The sequence below is a fragment of the Eublepharis macularius genome, chromosome 16, assembly GCF_028583425.1.
Source record: "Eublepharis macularius isolate TG4126 chromosome 16, MPM_Emac_v1.0, whole genome shotgun sequence".
Taxonomy (NCBI): Eukaryota; Metazoa; Chordata; class Lepidosauria; order Squamata; family Eublepharidae; genus Eublepharis; species Eublepharis macularius.
In genome coordinates this window covers 1,397,527-1,413,168 of record NC_072805.1, presented here as the reverse complement: position 1 = coordinate 1,413,168, position 15,642 = coordinate 1,397,527, and the positions used below count along the sequence as shown (strand labels likewise).

Sequence of the window (15,642 nt, the reverse complement as noted above, 5' to 3'; positions counted from 1 at the left end):
GAGATATCTTGACAGCTCTTCTCCATCCCTTCCCTGTAGGGCTGCCAACTCTGGGCTGCAACTAGAGATTTGGGGATGGAGCCTGGGGTGAGAGGGATTTGGGGAGAGGGAGTATCTCAGCAGGGTATAATACTATGCCTCAAAGCAGCATTTCCTCCAGGGGAACTGATCGCTGTAACCTGGAGATCAGTTGTCATTCGGTCAGCAAGCCAGCCCTAGAAACCCAGCCCTAAAGAAGCCCGTGGCTCGGCATTCAGGGAATACTGATGTTTTGGGACTACAGGCTTTCTTGTGCTAGCGCAGCATTTGTGCCCCGGATGTCAGAGCAGGACTGGGCTCCAAAGCAGAACTCATCTGTTGGAGAGAAATGTCCACATTTCACCTTGTATCACCTCAAACACTTTTTTTTCCAAATGAGTTACTTCAGGTCTTCAGTGCTTCATAATCAAGGGCAGAACATAACATAAGAAAAACAGGGTTAACATACCTGTAACTTATGTTCATCGAGTTCTTCTGTGCCGACACACATGGGTACTGCGCACGCGCAGGCCAGCCGCCGGAAGATTTTTTTATATCGCTTTCCCAGCTCCGAAGGGGCCGTTTGGCGCGCGCCTCAGCGACCGTTTCCCGCCCAAACGGTCACATGCTCCTCAGCGGCCAACGGCCCCTTCCCTCAGTTCTCCCTTGCCGCCGCTCAACCAACACACAGAGCCATAGCCCCGATAAGACTACAGCCATAGCCCAGCCATAGTACAGCGATCTGTGTTGGAGTTCACAGCGGGGTAGGAGGGAGGGTTGTGTGTCGGCACAGAAGAACTCGATGAACATAAGTTACAGGTATGTTAACCCTGTTTTCATCTTCGTTCTTCTGTGCCTCCACACATGGGAGAGTACCAAGCTTCACACAATAAGGAAGGTGGGGTGAAATCCAACTCAATTTTATTATACAACAAGAAAAACACAAAAAACAACATATATACACATACCCATATATTACCACAGAAAATATATCAACCCCACAACATCCAGCAAGTATAAATACATATCAATATATATATATATACACCATATACAGCGACTTCACCTCCCCATTGGAGTATATTAACCATAGCATACTCCTAGGGAAACAAGGAATGGAGGACAGCCCTTGCAACAGCTACATCCTCATTGGCATTTACATCCACAGCGTAATGCCGTACAAAGGTATCGGCGGACGACCAAGTTGCAGCCCTGCAAATATTAGCTAAAGGTATACCCTTGAGCAGTGCCGAAGATGTCGACTGGGACCGTGTGGAGTGAGCCCTGACACCCAAAGGACAGTCCACCTTAGCCGTGGCATAGGCCTTCACAATGGCTGTCACAATCCAACGTGACACCGTCTGTGCAGACGCCCTGCGGCCTTTGTCCTTCGCCCCGAAACACACAAAAAGGTAAGGACTGTTCCTGAACACCTTTGTCCTCTCCAAATAAAAAGCCAAAGCCCTCCGCAGATCCAAACTGTGGAGGGCCTTTTCCCCTTTAGTTGAAGCTTCAGGGAAAAATACAGGCAGAGAAATCTCTTGTGAAAGGTGGAAGGTTGACACCACCTTGGGCAGGAACGACAGACACGGTCGCAAGACCACCTTATTCGCATGAAAGCGAAGGAACGGGGGGTCTGCCCTAAGAGCAGCCAGCTCGCTGACCCGTCTGGCAGAAGTGATCGCCACGAGGAATGCCACCTTGTAGGAGAGCAAGTCCAGAGGGCACGTAGCCAAAGGCTCAAAAGGGGGCAACATCAACCTGGCCAGGACTAGGGAGAGAGACCACTGGGGCACAGGGGGTGACACAGGCGGGTAAAGATTAAGCATCCCCTTCAAAAACTGGCGAGACTTATGGTGAGAGAAAACCGTGCAGCCATCCACCCGATCATGGAACGCAGAGATGGCCGCAAGGTGCACCTTCAGAGATGCTACACTAAGGCCCTGGTCTTTCAGCTCGCAGAGATAGTCCAAGACCATCCCCAAGGGGCTATCCATAGGCGCCACCTTCCTAGAGGCAGCCCAAGCCTCAAACCTACTCCACTTTGCCTTGTAGGCACGCCGTGTGGAGGGCTTCCTAGCGTTCAGTAGGACCTTCCTGACGGGCTCAGAGAAACCTAGGGACGGGGCCGAATCCGCCAAGCGGTCAGGTGTAGTTTCCTGGGCTCGTGGTGAAAGAGCTCCCCGTGTAGGAGGAGATCCCTCCGGGGCGGAAGGGCCACGTAAGTTCGGCCGGACATCTCCAGCAGCTTTGGGAACCAGAGCTGCCGTGGCCAGAACGGAGCCACTAAGATGCAGTCCGTGTTGTCCCTCTCCACCTTGCACAGCACCCTGGGTATGAGAGGGACGGGCGGAAACATGTAATGTAGTCCCCGGGCCCAAGTAAATTGGAAGGCATCCCCAATAGAGAGGGGATCGCTCCCTGCCCGAGAACAAAAGACCTCGGCCTTGGTGTTTGACGACGTCGCAAACACGTCTATGCTCGGGCGACCCCACTTCCGAAAGATCGGCCCAGCGTACTTTGCGTTGAGCCCCCATTCGTGATTCAGCATGTGCACCCTGCTGAGAGTGTCCGCCTGCACATTGTCCGACCCAGCTACATGAATGGCGCGAAGCGTCACCCCATTCCTGATTGCCCATTCCCAAATGAGCGTGGCCTCCCTGCAGAGGATCATGGACACCGTGCCGCCCTGTTGGTTCAGGTAATACATAGCGGTAGTGTTGTCCGTCTGCACCAGCACCTGATGGTTCTGCAAGATTGCTGTGAACGACATAAGTGCAAAACGAACAGCCCTCAGTTCAAGCACATTAATATGGAGACCCCTTTCTCTCTCAGACCAAACATCCTGAACACACAGCTCCCCACAGAAAGCCCCCCACCCTTGCAGAGAGGCGTCCGTGGTTACGGAGAACTCGGGATGATGGAAACCAAATGGGGTCCCTTTAAACAAATTAACATCCGACAACCACCAGTTCAGAGAGGATATAACGGCTCTGGGAACAGAGAATTTAGCAGTCGGAGGATGCTGTAAAGCATTGTATCTCCTCACAAACCAATTCTGAAGCGGGCGCATCCGCAGCCTCGCAAAAGGGACCACCGGAGTCGCAGCAGCCATATGCCCTAACAAGCATTGAATCATGCGCACTGGCTGATAGCGATTCCGTCTAAACAGGGTTACCAGTCTCTTCAAAGAACGTGCCCGCTCTGGAGGCAATAAAGCCTTGGCCTCCCCTGAGTCGAACACTGCCCCAATATAAGGCACAACACGGCTAGGTGTCAGCTTAGATTTTTCAAAGTTAACCAGGAGGCCTAAGCGTTTGCAAGTGTCTAGCACCAATGCCACATCTTGCAGAAGCTTAGCCTCCGAGCTCGCCGTTATGAGCCAATCGTCGAGATAGGGATAGATGGTACAGCCCTGCTCTCGAAGAAAGGAAACCACAGGAGCCACGCACTTAGTAAACACACGTGGGGCTGTGGAAAGGCCGAAGGGGAGAACCTTGTAACGGAATACCCGCTGCTTGTAAACGAAGCACAGAAATTTCCTGTGCTCCTCCAAGATCCCCACGTGGAAATACGCGTCCTTTAAATCCAGGACAGCGAACCAATCCCCCTTCCTCAAAAGGGCAATTATAGCAGGCAGTGTGATCATTTTAAACTTGGTGACCCTTAGAAAGGCATTTAGGCCCCTAAGATCCAAAATTGGACGTAGACCCCCATCCTTCTTAGGGACTAGGAAGAACCGGGAAAAGAAACCCCTCACAGACTCCACAAAGGGCACCTCTTCCACAGCACCCTTAGCCAAGAGGGACCGAATTTCATCCTCCAGCTCAACCAAGGTATTATTCACCGCACTCAGCGGTGAAGTACACATCGGCAGTTCAGTGAATTCCAGCCCGTACCCCTTATCAACAATTGTTAAGACCCATGAGTCAGATGTTATTGACTCCCATTCAGACAAAAAAGGACTGAGTCTGTCCGAAAAGTTCAGGGCTGCCGCAGGGCCGGGTCTTCAGAACTGCCTTCCAGCCCCTTGCGGATCTTTCTGCTGGGGTGGAGGTTGAGACGAGCGGGGCTTGAACGGCCTACGCCTCCTGCCTTGGTGTTGAGCTGGGGTATACTGGCGCTGCGAAGTAGGATACTGCGGATAGTACGGACGGGGTTGGTATCTGCTGCGGTACTGGTAGGGATTATACCTCGACGAGTACCGAGACTTGAACGTGGACCTGTCCGCCGGAGTGACCCCCAGGGAGCGAGCTGTTTGCCGGTCCTCCTTCTTCTTCTTAAGCGCCTCGTCGGTGGTGGTAGAGAAGAGGGAGTCACCCTCGAAGGGCAGACGTTCAATCTTGGCCCTCACCTCCTGCGGGAGGGCAGTTGACCGCAACCACGAGTGTCTCCTCAGAAGTACTGCTGATGCCATACCCCGAGCCGCCGTGTCAGCTGCATGACTTCCAGCATTCATCTGTTGTTTTGATAATCGTACTGCCTCCGTCTGCAGCAACGACACCACCGCCTTCTTGTCAGCAGGGAGGTCAGTGACATAGTTGGCTAGCTTCTCCCATAGGTAGAGCTGATAGCCCGCCATAATTGTTTGATAGTTGGCTATCCGGAGGGCTAAAGCAGCGACTGAGTACTGACGCCTACCCAGTGCGTCCATTTTCTTTCCCTCCTTATCCGGTGGTACGGAGGAGGACCCCGACCTCTTGTGTTGAATCTCCTCGGCTATCAAGGATGATGGTGGAGGGTGCTTGATGAGAGACTGCCACGTCCCTTGTTTGATCTTATACATCTGTTCGATGCGTTTGGACGTGGCAGGCAGGTCAGATGGTGACTTCCAGACCTTGTCGATGATCTCCTCCAAGCCCTCCAACATAGGAAAACCTACTGTAGCCGGGTTCTCTCCATAGATTCTGCACAGCAGCTTGTCTTTCGTCTTCGGGACCACGGAAGATACGTCAATCTCCAAGGCCTTGGACATGCGGGCCATTTGGTCTGCATAAATCCGCAGGTCCTCGAAGGGAGAGCTGGTGGATGGACCAACATTGTCGTCTGGGGATGGTTCAGAGAACGACTCAGAGCGGTAGCCGGACCCCACATCCTCGTCATCCTCATCAGACGGAAGAGCTGATACTTCGTCTCCTGGGAAGGGTGGGGGCAACCACTCACGACGGCTAGACGACGACGGCCCCGGATCCGACGATCTGAAGCCAGGCGGAGCCCCTTTCCACTGGCACCGAAAGGCCTCAGGTAGATCTGTAGCCTGTCGATGACGCGCAGCCACAGACCGTTCGGATCCAACTCGCTCGGATCCGACACTCCCCTCCGACCAGTACCGCTGACTACGGGCAGACTGTGCAGGCGAAGGATCCCTGGTCGCCTCTCGGATCCGACGACGCGGAGCCGGGCTCGATTCCGGTGTTGGCGAACGCCGCCCACTCGACAGGACCACATAGGCCCCGGGATCCGGCACCTCTTCTTCAAGGAGGGGACGGTCAGGGGAGTCTAGGTGAGGCGACGGCGTAGGTGGAGACACCAGGACCACCTCCTCTGCAGGCCGGCGCCGAGGGGACCGAGAACGATGTTTGGTCTTCTTAGCCTTCTTCTTCGGCACCGATTCGGAGGAAGCTTTCGGAACCGATGTCCTCTTGGTCGACGCCTTTCGCGCAGCCTCCGGTCCCGGGACTGACGCAGGCCTTTCGATCGACGCCGGGGCTGATCGTATCGGTTCCGACTCTCCCGGTTCCGGCCTCGGAGTCGACCTCCCCGGTTCCGACCTCACCGACGCCGACTTGTGCGGGGACTTCGCAGACCTCGCCACCGAGCTTGCCCTCGATGCAGGCTTGTCCGCCGGGCGGGATGTAGCCACCGATTTTGAAGAGGCTACAGAGCCCGCTCGCGACCGGCTCCCGACATGGGTGGAGGTTCGGCCAGCCTTCTCCGCGGCCCCAGGTTTCTCCGCCTCGGAGGGCCCAGGGGCGTCCAAGACCCGCTGCCACAGTGAAGCCTTGAGGCGGGCGGACCGCTCCTGCCTGGCTTTATGCGTAAAGCCCTGGCAGATCTTACAAGTGGGGACTACATGTTCCTCCCCCAGACAAAGCAGGCAAAGGCTATGCCCATCCGTTTGGGCCATTTTAGCACGGCACTGGGCACAGTGCTTAAACAGGGCTGTAGAAGCCATTCCGAGGGGCAAGCCAAAACGCGAAGTCAAATACAGTCCGGATCGATACACTACCAAGTCAGTCAGTCCAAATCACGAAGCAGAAGAAAGGTCAAGTTCAGAATCCAAGTCAAGCACGAGAAAGCAATCCAAAGGCACAGGAAAAAACACGGAGCTACAAGCGAACGTTCTCCTCAAGCGGCGGCAAGAAGAGAACTGAGGGAAGGGGCCGTTGGCCGCTGAGGAGCATGTGACCGTTTGGGCGGGAAACGGTCGCTGAGGCGCGCGCCAAACGGCCCCTTCGGAGCTGGGAAAGCGATATAAAAAAATCTTCCGGCGGCTGGCCTGCGCGTGCGCAGTACCCATGTGTGGAGGCACAGAAGAACGAAGATGAACCTTCCAAGACACCCAGATAAATTTTGCAACCAGGATGAACATTTGAATAATTTATTATGGCTGCTACATTTTTCATTTGTAAAGTTAAATTTCAACGAATTTGTAAGAGTCTGGAGAGTAAAAAGGAAGGAAGGGCAGATGGCATGGGTGGTCTGTGGGAATGGGCCATGGACCCAAAGCCTAGGGACATCTTCACTCGTGCATAATCAGAACTTGCTGACTTTAATATGAAGTGGAAATGGTCTACCACAAACACATCACAAACACAAAAGCACAATGCTTTTCAATTGAGTCCATGCACACATTCAGCTGTGAGCCATCACATGTTAAATACAAACATGTGTGAACAATTCCTGAGGAACACAGAAAGGTAATGACTTGGGTTCAGAACAAGGAAGCCCCTCCCTTGTCCACTAGATGCCACTGGGTGCCCTACCTGGTTTCTGGACCTTTAGTCAAAATTGCCTGCATGCTTAAAAAGTTTTCTCCAATCCACACCTGAAACCTTCCCCCTTCCCACTCTCAAATGAGAGCTGAGATGTTGGCAGGGATGTTTCCTCAGACCTTTTAGAAAACGGTATTTATCCATCTATGGTACAGCTCTGGCACTTTAAGTGTCAAGACCTCTGACTGTATCAATTTCCTGATACTTGTGACTGACATCAAAGGGGAAGGGATCATTTGGACTCCAGCAGAGCAAAAATACAACATACCACCCAACAGAGTTACAAAAGAGACCTTTTGTCTCAGGTCCTGTTTAAGGTTAACAGTGGGGTTCATATCAGCTATGTATAGATAATATACATTTCATAAGAGCCACACAGCTGTTGCAGCTGGCCTATGACCAGGGAGTGACAGTTTTCAACACGGAATTGGCTGTTGTGACTTCAGATCAGATAATCACATCGTTCAAAGAAAAGCTGCTGTAACATAAAATCCGAAGGCATTCATAAAACACGGGGCAATCACAAATACAAACTAGCTTTACAAATGTGTCGATAAGAACATTCAAAGGCATCTTCTTTCTACTCCATTTTCTCCTGCTGAGATATTCTTTACCCTCTGAAAGATATTCTTTACCATTTTGCTCTGATATGTTGTCAACTCCAAGGAACAAAAGCAAGTTGACCGCTGAAACTTTCTTGAAGAAACATAAACCTTTCATTTTTTCTCTCTGAGAAATCTCAGGATGTAGAGAGGAGTGTTCACTCCTATTGTTTTTAATGACAAGCTGGCCCACCAGGACTCAGCCCACTGCTTCTGTCTTTTTACTGCAACAACTGATATGTACTGAGAGAGTGAGGGCTGGCGGACAATACACCACCCCTGTAAGTGGGGGGGCACAGGGGGGGGAGCGCACCTTCCCTCCCTGCCTAGCTGGCCCCTCTGATGCCAGAAGGCATCCATGACTTGATCAAGATCGGGGAACCCTTCCCACGTAAAGCTGCTGTGCTCTCCTTAACTGAGGGCTGAACTGTGCCCGCTAAGCCCCAAGGACATCATGCGCCTCCTGATGTCAGCGGGGGACCCACAAGCTTCCCTGTTCTCCTACTTCAACCAGTCATATAGGGACACACGGCCTGAACTCGATGGCTGCCCCCACACTTTGGAATCGTATCCCGGAAGGCTTGATGGGAGCCCCCACCTTCTTGGGCTGTGGGAGAAGCTGTAGAACTGAAATCTTCAAGAGACTATTTCGGTCCTCTTGAAATACAGGAAAAATCTGAAACTTGATTGTTTTCCTGACAGAACTGTTTTTATTTTTTGCTGACTGTATGTATATTTTATTTATTTAGTTTTAGTTTTATCAGAGTATGAGGGCCAAACTAGATGTAACAGCGTCCATGAGTTCAACCCGTGGATGTCACCGCCATTTTCGAGGTAAACTTGGACTATTTAATAATGCTGTGAGGACACAATCTTGATAGGGCCTGCAGCACGGCAAGTGCAGGTGGTCTTGTCTCCCCTTCCAAGCGCCAAAACCGTCCCCCCTGCAGCATTTTTAAATGGCCCAGATTCACCTCTAAAAGGTGGCACAAAGCACAGGTTGGACCTGTTGATGCCATTACATCTAGTTTGGCCCCGAGACAGGCAGCTAGCTAGACAGCTAGATAATGATGTTGTTCTCCACCTCCAGGGGCCCCACCTCCTCTCAAAGGTCTTACGGGAGATGTGATTTTGTATGTGAAGATTCTGTTCTTCTGCTTCTACACTTGTAGATTGTGCTCTTTCTGTTTAACTTCCGTCATAAATTAACTGAGTTATAAAGATTTTTAAAACAGAGAGAGTAAATTGTCCACTGGGGGCTAAGTTCAGCTCAATGAACCTGTTTGTGGCAGCTGCCATTATGAATATTTTAGTGAACCACTTCTGAATATGAAGTTTCCAACAGATACACTTGGGGGGGAACTCCATTCTCTCTTTGGCTATTACAAGCACAACTATTTCCCCTTTGGCCTATACAGAATGTATAAATGCTCCTTATGGTTATCAAGTGTTCCACATCTCTTTTTCCACTTTCGGTCAATACTGTTACAATTTTCAGTCAGGTTCCTCTCCAATACTTAGATTGTATGAGAGGGAAGAGGAACAGGGATGGAGGGCCGCACTTGAAAATGAATGCATGCACAAAATAGCTGCTTTCTTAAAAAAACAAACAACAACACTGGGGGAAGGAGTAACACCCCTTCGGCATCAGCGTGTTCCTGCCAGGGACGACTCAGGAGGCCTTCAAGGCAACTTCTTGACGTTAATGAGGCTTGCTGCATTCGTAACGGTCTGTCTATTCAGGGCTCACTGCAAATTGAGGTCCTCCTCAGTCATTACAGAAATGAGGTCAAACTTTTAAGGGCCCTTAAATGAGAGGACAATTATGTGCTCCATTCCTTTGCACGTAACCCCACCCCCACACTCACAGGTTTACTCAGATGGAAAGAACCGGCTACCCGTGTTTAACGCTACCATAAAGAAGTAATTCTTAAGGGGAAAGCATAATCCTTTAAAATTTAAAAAGATGAGAGTTCATGAAATATTGACTAGCAGTACAAAAGGAGGAGTGGAGTGAAGAAACTATGCATTTTTGTACTTACCAGAATATCTTTTCCAGCCCATTTGCATTCATCCCTACGGGTAGGAGAGACAGGCCAGGCAATCTGAAGAGGTAAAATAAAAATCACTTGAGGTCATTTTGTGCTTCAATAGTTTGAAATTGTACACAATGCTCCTTGCCTAAGATCTCACCGTTTCTGAGTCAAATTCTTCCTTTGATAAGATATCAGTCCAATGTGAATGAAGTGCAAAGATTTTATTTATTTACTTACTTATTTGAACATTTATACTCCGCCTTCTCTGTTGACTCAAGGCAGATTATATAATGGTGATGGAAAGTGCCATCAAGTCGCAGCTGACTTACAGCAACCCTTGTTGAGGCTTTCAAGGAACGATACTAACATTGCGTGTCTCTGTATAGCAACCCTGGCCTGCTTTGGAGGTCTCCCATCAAATTGCTACCCAGCTTGGCTCCTGAGAACTGATGGGACCTGGCTTGTCTGACTTATCCAGGTCAGGAGAGCTTATCTAATAGTGATTAATATTCTTGTATGTGGTGTTTTTTCTTGTCTTTTTCTTGTTTTCATAGCTACTGAGGGTTTGCACCCATGTAACGGACCCATTCAAATAAGATTTCAAAACAGCTGCCAAATTGGAGGCAGCAGATGTGCAACCAACACACCTTTAAAATGTAGTGTGCCACAAGCAGAAAATGGGTCAGCTTTCCCAGTGCTCTGTGCTCTGATACTCTCTGAGCTCACAGACTTGCCCTCTGGGAACCACCACCATCGAATGGAATGCTCCCATTCAGATAGCCTTCCAGACCCTGGGGGCACACGGGGCGGCCATTTCCTGTCCTGCCTGTGGACTCCCAGAGGAATCAAGGCTGGGATCTCTCAGAGCCAGGTCACTGGACATGGCCACAGGGCTATTCTCCTCTTCTGGTAGCCCGTGTCTTTGGTGCCAACTGGACTACTCACATTTACAGTTTCACCTGAGATTGTTTTCATTTGGGGTCCTTCTGAAACATCATCTTTGAAGTAAAAGCCCCCAAACCCTCTTAGTGAGTAATTTCAGTCTTTCAGAAAGCTTTTAGGCATCATATCTAGAATAAAATACTATCTCCAAATAATGCTAGGATAAACTTGAGTTGGGAGCCACAGATAATGCAATATAAATGGCTACATAACGGGATGAGTTTTTAAAAGTATTTCATGATAAAGCAGGGGGAAATTTATTGAGTAAAATGCAGAAGATTATAATGAGTTTAGGAGAAATTTAATAATACAAGGGGGAGCTCTATTTTTTAAAAAAGGTCTCAGATTTGAATATCTGAGATAAAATACTTGAATTCCAGACATTTGGGCTGAAAGTTTCATGAAAACTGATATTCTCAAACGGGTTATCCTTATTTTTCTAGCTTAAGAGATGCTGAAATGGATGAATGAAAAAGCAAATCAGAGTGACAGAGAGAGAGAGACGCACACGCAAACAGAAGAAACACTGGACTGGAAAATGCCTTTGCCCTGGGTCAAGAAGGGACTCCACATGTGCCAGAGGCTAAGTTCTGCGGCCAATTGTGATGCAGAGTTCAGGTTGTCATCTTGCTGTTCAGAGGCAGGGAAATTTGGAAGATCAGAAGGTGATGTCTGTGAAGGAATGGATGTGCAAGGCCCCGGAAGGCTGGAAAACCCTGCAGCTGTCTCAAGTCTCTGCTTGGTGATACCACCTCTTTATCTTGCTACTGGGGGCAGGTACCAAACTGGACAACAACGGCTGCCACCAGCATCTTCTGCTAAACCGAGTCACACAGCTAGCGTTCCGTACGAGAGCTGCTGCTTACAGGGTCTGCCTAGTTGCTGTGCCTCCTGATCCACTCCTACAAGCTAGGGTGGGGGCAACTTGTCCCAACTTTGCCATTTCAAACTATTGTGCTCCAGGGATGGTGAAAAACAGTGTTTCATATCTGTAACTCTTGTTCATCTAGGTCTTCCGTGCAGTAACACATGGGACTGCGCACGCGCAGGCCTGCCAATCTCGGGGGCACTAGGGGGCACCCTCGCCGCTCATTGTGCATGTGCAGCCGCTTTTCCCGCCGAAAACGGCTCCTAAGAGGCGGGGCGCCCCTGACGTACCCTCGGATCCTCTTTCGCCACCGACTGCAAGGTAAGTACCAAGAGAATTAGCGGGGAAGGAGGGAGGGTATGTGTTACTGCATGGAAGACCTAGATGAACAACAGTTACAGGTATGAAACACTGTTTTTCATCGGCGGTCTTCCTGTGCAGTCCCACATGGGAGATTCCAAAGCTTAAATACCTGGGTGGTAGGCAGAGGCACATCAGGACAGGAAGACTGATTGCAGCACAGCTGTTCCAACTGCCGTCTCCTTCCTATCCAGGACGTCCAAAGTGTAATGCCTCACAAACGTATCCGCAGACGCCCACGTCGCCGCTTTACAGATATCCTGCATCGGGACCCCTCTGAGGAGGGCAGCCGAAGACACTTGAGACCTAGTGGAGTGAGCATGTATCTCCAATGGACAAGGTAAGTTAGCACATTTGTAACTCAATGAAATAGCTTGCACCACCCAACGGGCCAAAGTTTGAGAATTAGCTCTCATACCCTTCCTGGGGCCTGCAAAACAAACAAAAAGATGAGAGTCCCTCCGGAAAGGCTTTACCCTATCCAAATAAAAAAGGAGAGCCCTCCGCACATCCAAGGTATGAAGGGATCTCTCCGCTTCGGAGGAAAAATCCTTAAAAAATACAGGCAAAACAATTTCCTGCGCCAAATGAAATTTCGATACCACTTTAGGCAAAAACTCAATCTTAGTCCGAAGGACTACCTTATCTGGATAAATACTTAAGGAGGGTCACAACATAGAGCCGCCAGCTCACCCACCCTCCTGGCAGAGGTGATAGCAACCAAAAAGACTACCTTAAAGGAAAGTAGACCCAGAGGGCATGTAGCCAAAGGCTCAAACGGTTTGGAAAGGAGTCTTGTCAACACCAGGGGTAGGGATCACTGCGGAACTAACACACAAACCAGAGGAAACAAATTATTGAGCCCTTTCAAAAATAATTTAGACGTGTAATGGGAAAAAACAGTCTTTTTATCGATAGGAGGGCGAAAGGCTGAGATAGCAGCCAAATACACCTTAACAGAAGAATTAGCCAAGCCAGACTGCTTAAGATCCCACAAAAATTCCAGAATCTCAGAGAGGGAGGAAAAAACAGGATCAACCTTTCTGTCTCTGCACCAGTCAGAAAATTTATTCCATTTCAGGGAATATGACTGTCGAGTTGAAAGACGACGGGCATTTTGGAGGACATGCATCACAGCCGTGGAAAATCCTCGTTCTGAAGAATCAGCCACGCCGTCAGTTTGAGTGGATGTACTATGTGATGTAGGACCCCTCGAAACGACAGGAGATCCAGACGATCCGGGAACCGATACATCCCCTTGTGAAGTCTCAGAATGGCATGGAACCACGGTTGTCTCGGCCAATATGAGGTAACTAAAATGGCCGACATCGTGTCCACCTGTATCTTGGAAACTACCCTGGTTATCAAGGGAAACGGGGGAAATATGTAGAAAAGGGGGCCTGACCAAGTTAACTGAAACGCGTCCCCAAGAGACTCGAGGCTGACGCCTCCTCTGGAACAGTACTGGGGAGTCTTGCAGTTCTCTTCTGAAGCGAAGAGGTCTAGTTCTGGGGTACCCCACTCTGTAAAGACAGGACAAATATTTATCGTGAAGAGACCACTCATGAGTGTCCCCCTCCAATCTGCTAAGGCGGTCAGCTGTGACATTGTCCACACCCGGAATATGAACAGCTATCAGCCAGACCGAATGGTCAATGGCCCAAGTCCAAATTTTTAAAGCCTCTGTACATAACACATTAGACAATGTGCCTCCTTGTTTATTCAAATAAAACATAGTCGTGGTATTATCTGTCAAGATTTGTACTGTCTTATTGCAAATCAGGTCTGAAAAGGCCAGTAACGCATAATAAACTGCCCGTAACTCAAGAAGATTAATATGCTCTTCACCCTCAGACTCATCCCACAAACCATGGGCGAATAGTCCCTGGCAGTGAGCACCCCATCCCAAATTAGAGGCATCAGTAGTGACTGTAATATCAGGCTGTCTGTACCCAAAGGCCACACCCCCAAAAAGGTCAAGGTCCTGCAACCACCAATCTAGAGAGGAAAGGACCTTACGGGGAACACTCAGTTTCTTTCGTTGGGAGTCCCTTTCGGGGCAAAAGGCCTTTGAAAACCAAAGCTGAAGTGGCCTCATACGTAGCCTAGCTAGAGAAACCACAGCTGTACAAGAGGCTATATATCCTAACAAAACTTGGATAAGTCTGGCAGGTTGGAACCTACACCTCTTAAACTTTCCGACAAGGGTCTTAATCTTAAGAGCCCTCTCCTGGGGTAAGAAACCAAAGTTTCGATCACCATCAAGGACAGCTCCGATAAATTGGATGACCCTAGTCGGGGTGAGTTTGGATTTCTTTTGATTCACAAAGAGGCCCAGCCTCAGGCAGGTAGCCAATTTGATCGAGATTTGAGAGGAAACATCGTCCTCCGAATGGCCAACTAAGAGCCAGTCATCAAGGTACGGAAAAATGCAGCAGCCCTGTGTCCTAAGGAAGGCAATTACTACTGCCACACACTTAGTAAACACCCTAGGGGCTGTAGATAACCTGAAGGGGAGAACACGGTACTGAAAAACCCTAGAACCGTAGGTAAAACGGAGGAATTTCCTATGTTCAGGAAAAATAGAGATATGGAAGTAGGCATCTTTGAGATCCAATACTCCAAAGCAAGAATTGGGGGGTAGAAGAGACAATGCTAACTGCAATGTTGGTCATCTTAAAATTTCTGAACTCTGATTGACCTATTCAGCTTTCGGAGATCCAGGATGGGGCGAAGACCGCCATCCTTCTTCTCGACCACAAAAAGGTTAGAGTAGAAACCTAGGGGATGAGAAGAAGGAGACACTTCTTCAATAGCCCCCTTAGATAATAAAGCAGACAGCTCCGAAACCACTCCAGGTTGAGGGGACTGAGACGAAAAATTAGGGCACGAGAGACCGGGCCACTGAACAAACTCAATTTTATAACCATTTTTAACTATATCCAAAACCCAAGCATCCGATGTAATCGTACACCATTCAGCAAAAAAGACAGCTAGCCTGTCCCCAAAATGAGGATCAGGGCCCTGTAATTGTCAAAACTGTTTCTGAGTCTGCCCAGAGTCCTAGGGCTGATGTTGATTATTGTTATGCCTGTTCTTGACACCTTGCCTCCTCCTCTGGAAAGAGGGCTGTGGGGTCTGATACAGACGCTGCTGTTGGGAGCCGTAAGCATAATACGGATGATAATGTTGCTGCCGATACCTAGAGTAGGGCTTGTATTGCGGGCGACCAGACTGTTGTTGGTGAGACACTCCGTAGGAATGGGCCGTCAGCCTATCCTTACGTTTTTTGGACAAGTATTCGTCCATCTTGTCAGAAAACAAATGTTGCCCCTCAAACGGGAGATCTTCCACCTTGGATCATGTTTTGGGAGGTAGAGCTGTTGTTCTAAGCCACGCGAACCTTCTCAAGACTAGAGCAGAAAGGAGAGCTCTGGCAGAGGTATCCGCCATGTTCCTACTGACAGTAATCTGGTGTCTCGAAAACCGGACAGCTTCCTCCTGTATCACTCTGAGGAAGATTCTTTGGTCCTCAGTAAGTTGAGGGACAAAGGTGGCCACCTTCGTCCATAGAAGTAGCTGATAAGCGGACATCATGGCTGCAAAGTTAGCAATTTTAATGCCAAAGGCCGAAGAAGCGTAGACCTTCCTAGCTAGGGAATCAATTTTTCTACTGTCCTTGTCGGAAGGCACCGACAGAGACCCCTGTTTAGGCTTCGCTTGCATGTCCTCAGTAACAAGGGAAGAAGGAGGTGGGTGAAGGGACAGGAACTGACAATGCTCATCCTTCACTCGATACAAGTTCTCAACCTTCTTATTAG

General features: G+C 49.4%; 1 protein-coding gene across 1 annotated transcript in view; it reads right to left on the bottom strand.

The window, feature by feature from the left end:
- The window catches only part of SEMA3A (semaphorin 3A), a 365,431-nt gene that overhangs the window by 254,292 nt on the left and 95,497 nt on the right, over positions 1 to 15,642 (bottom strand). Inside the window, exon 3 of the mRNA XM_055000206.1 lies at positions 9,658 to 9,720. Coding sequence (XP_054856181.1) covers positions 9,658 to 9,720 — 63 coding nt within the window. The remainder of the gene's footprint in view (positions 1 to 9,657; positions 9,721 to 15,642) is intronic.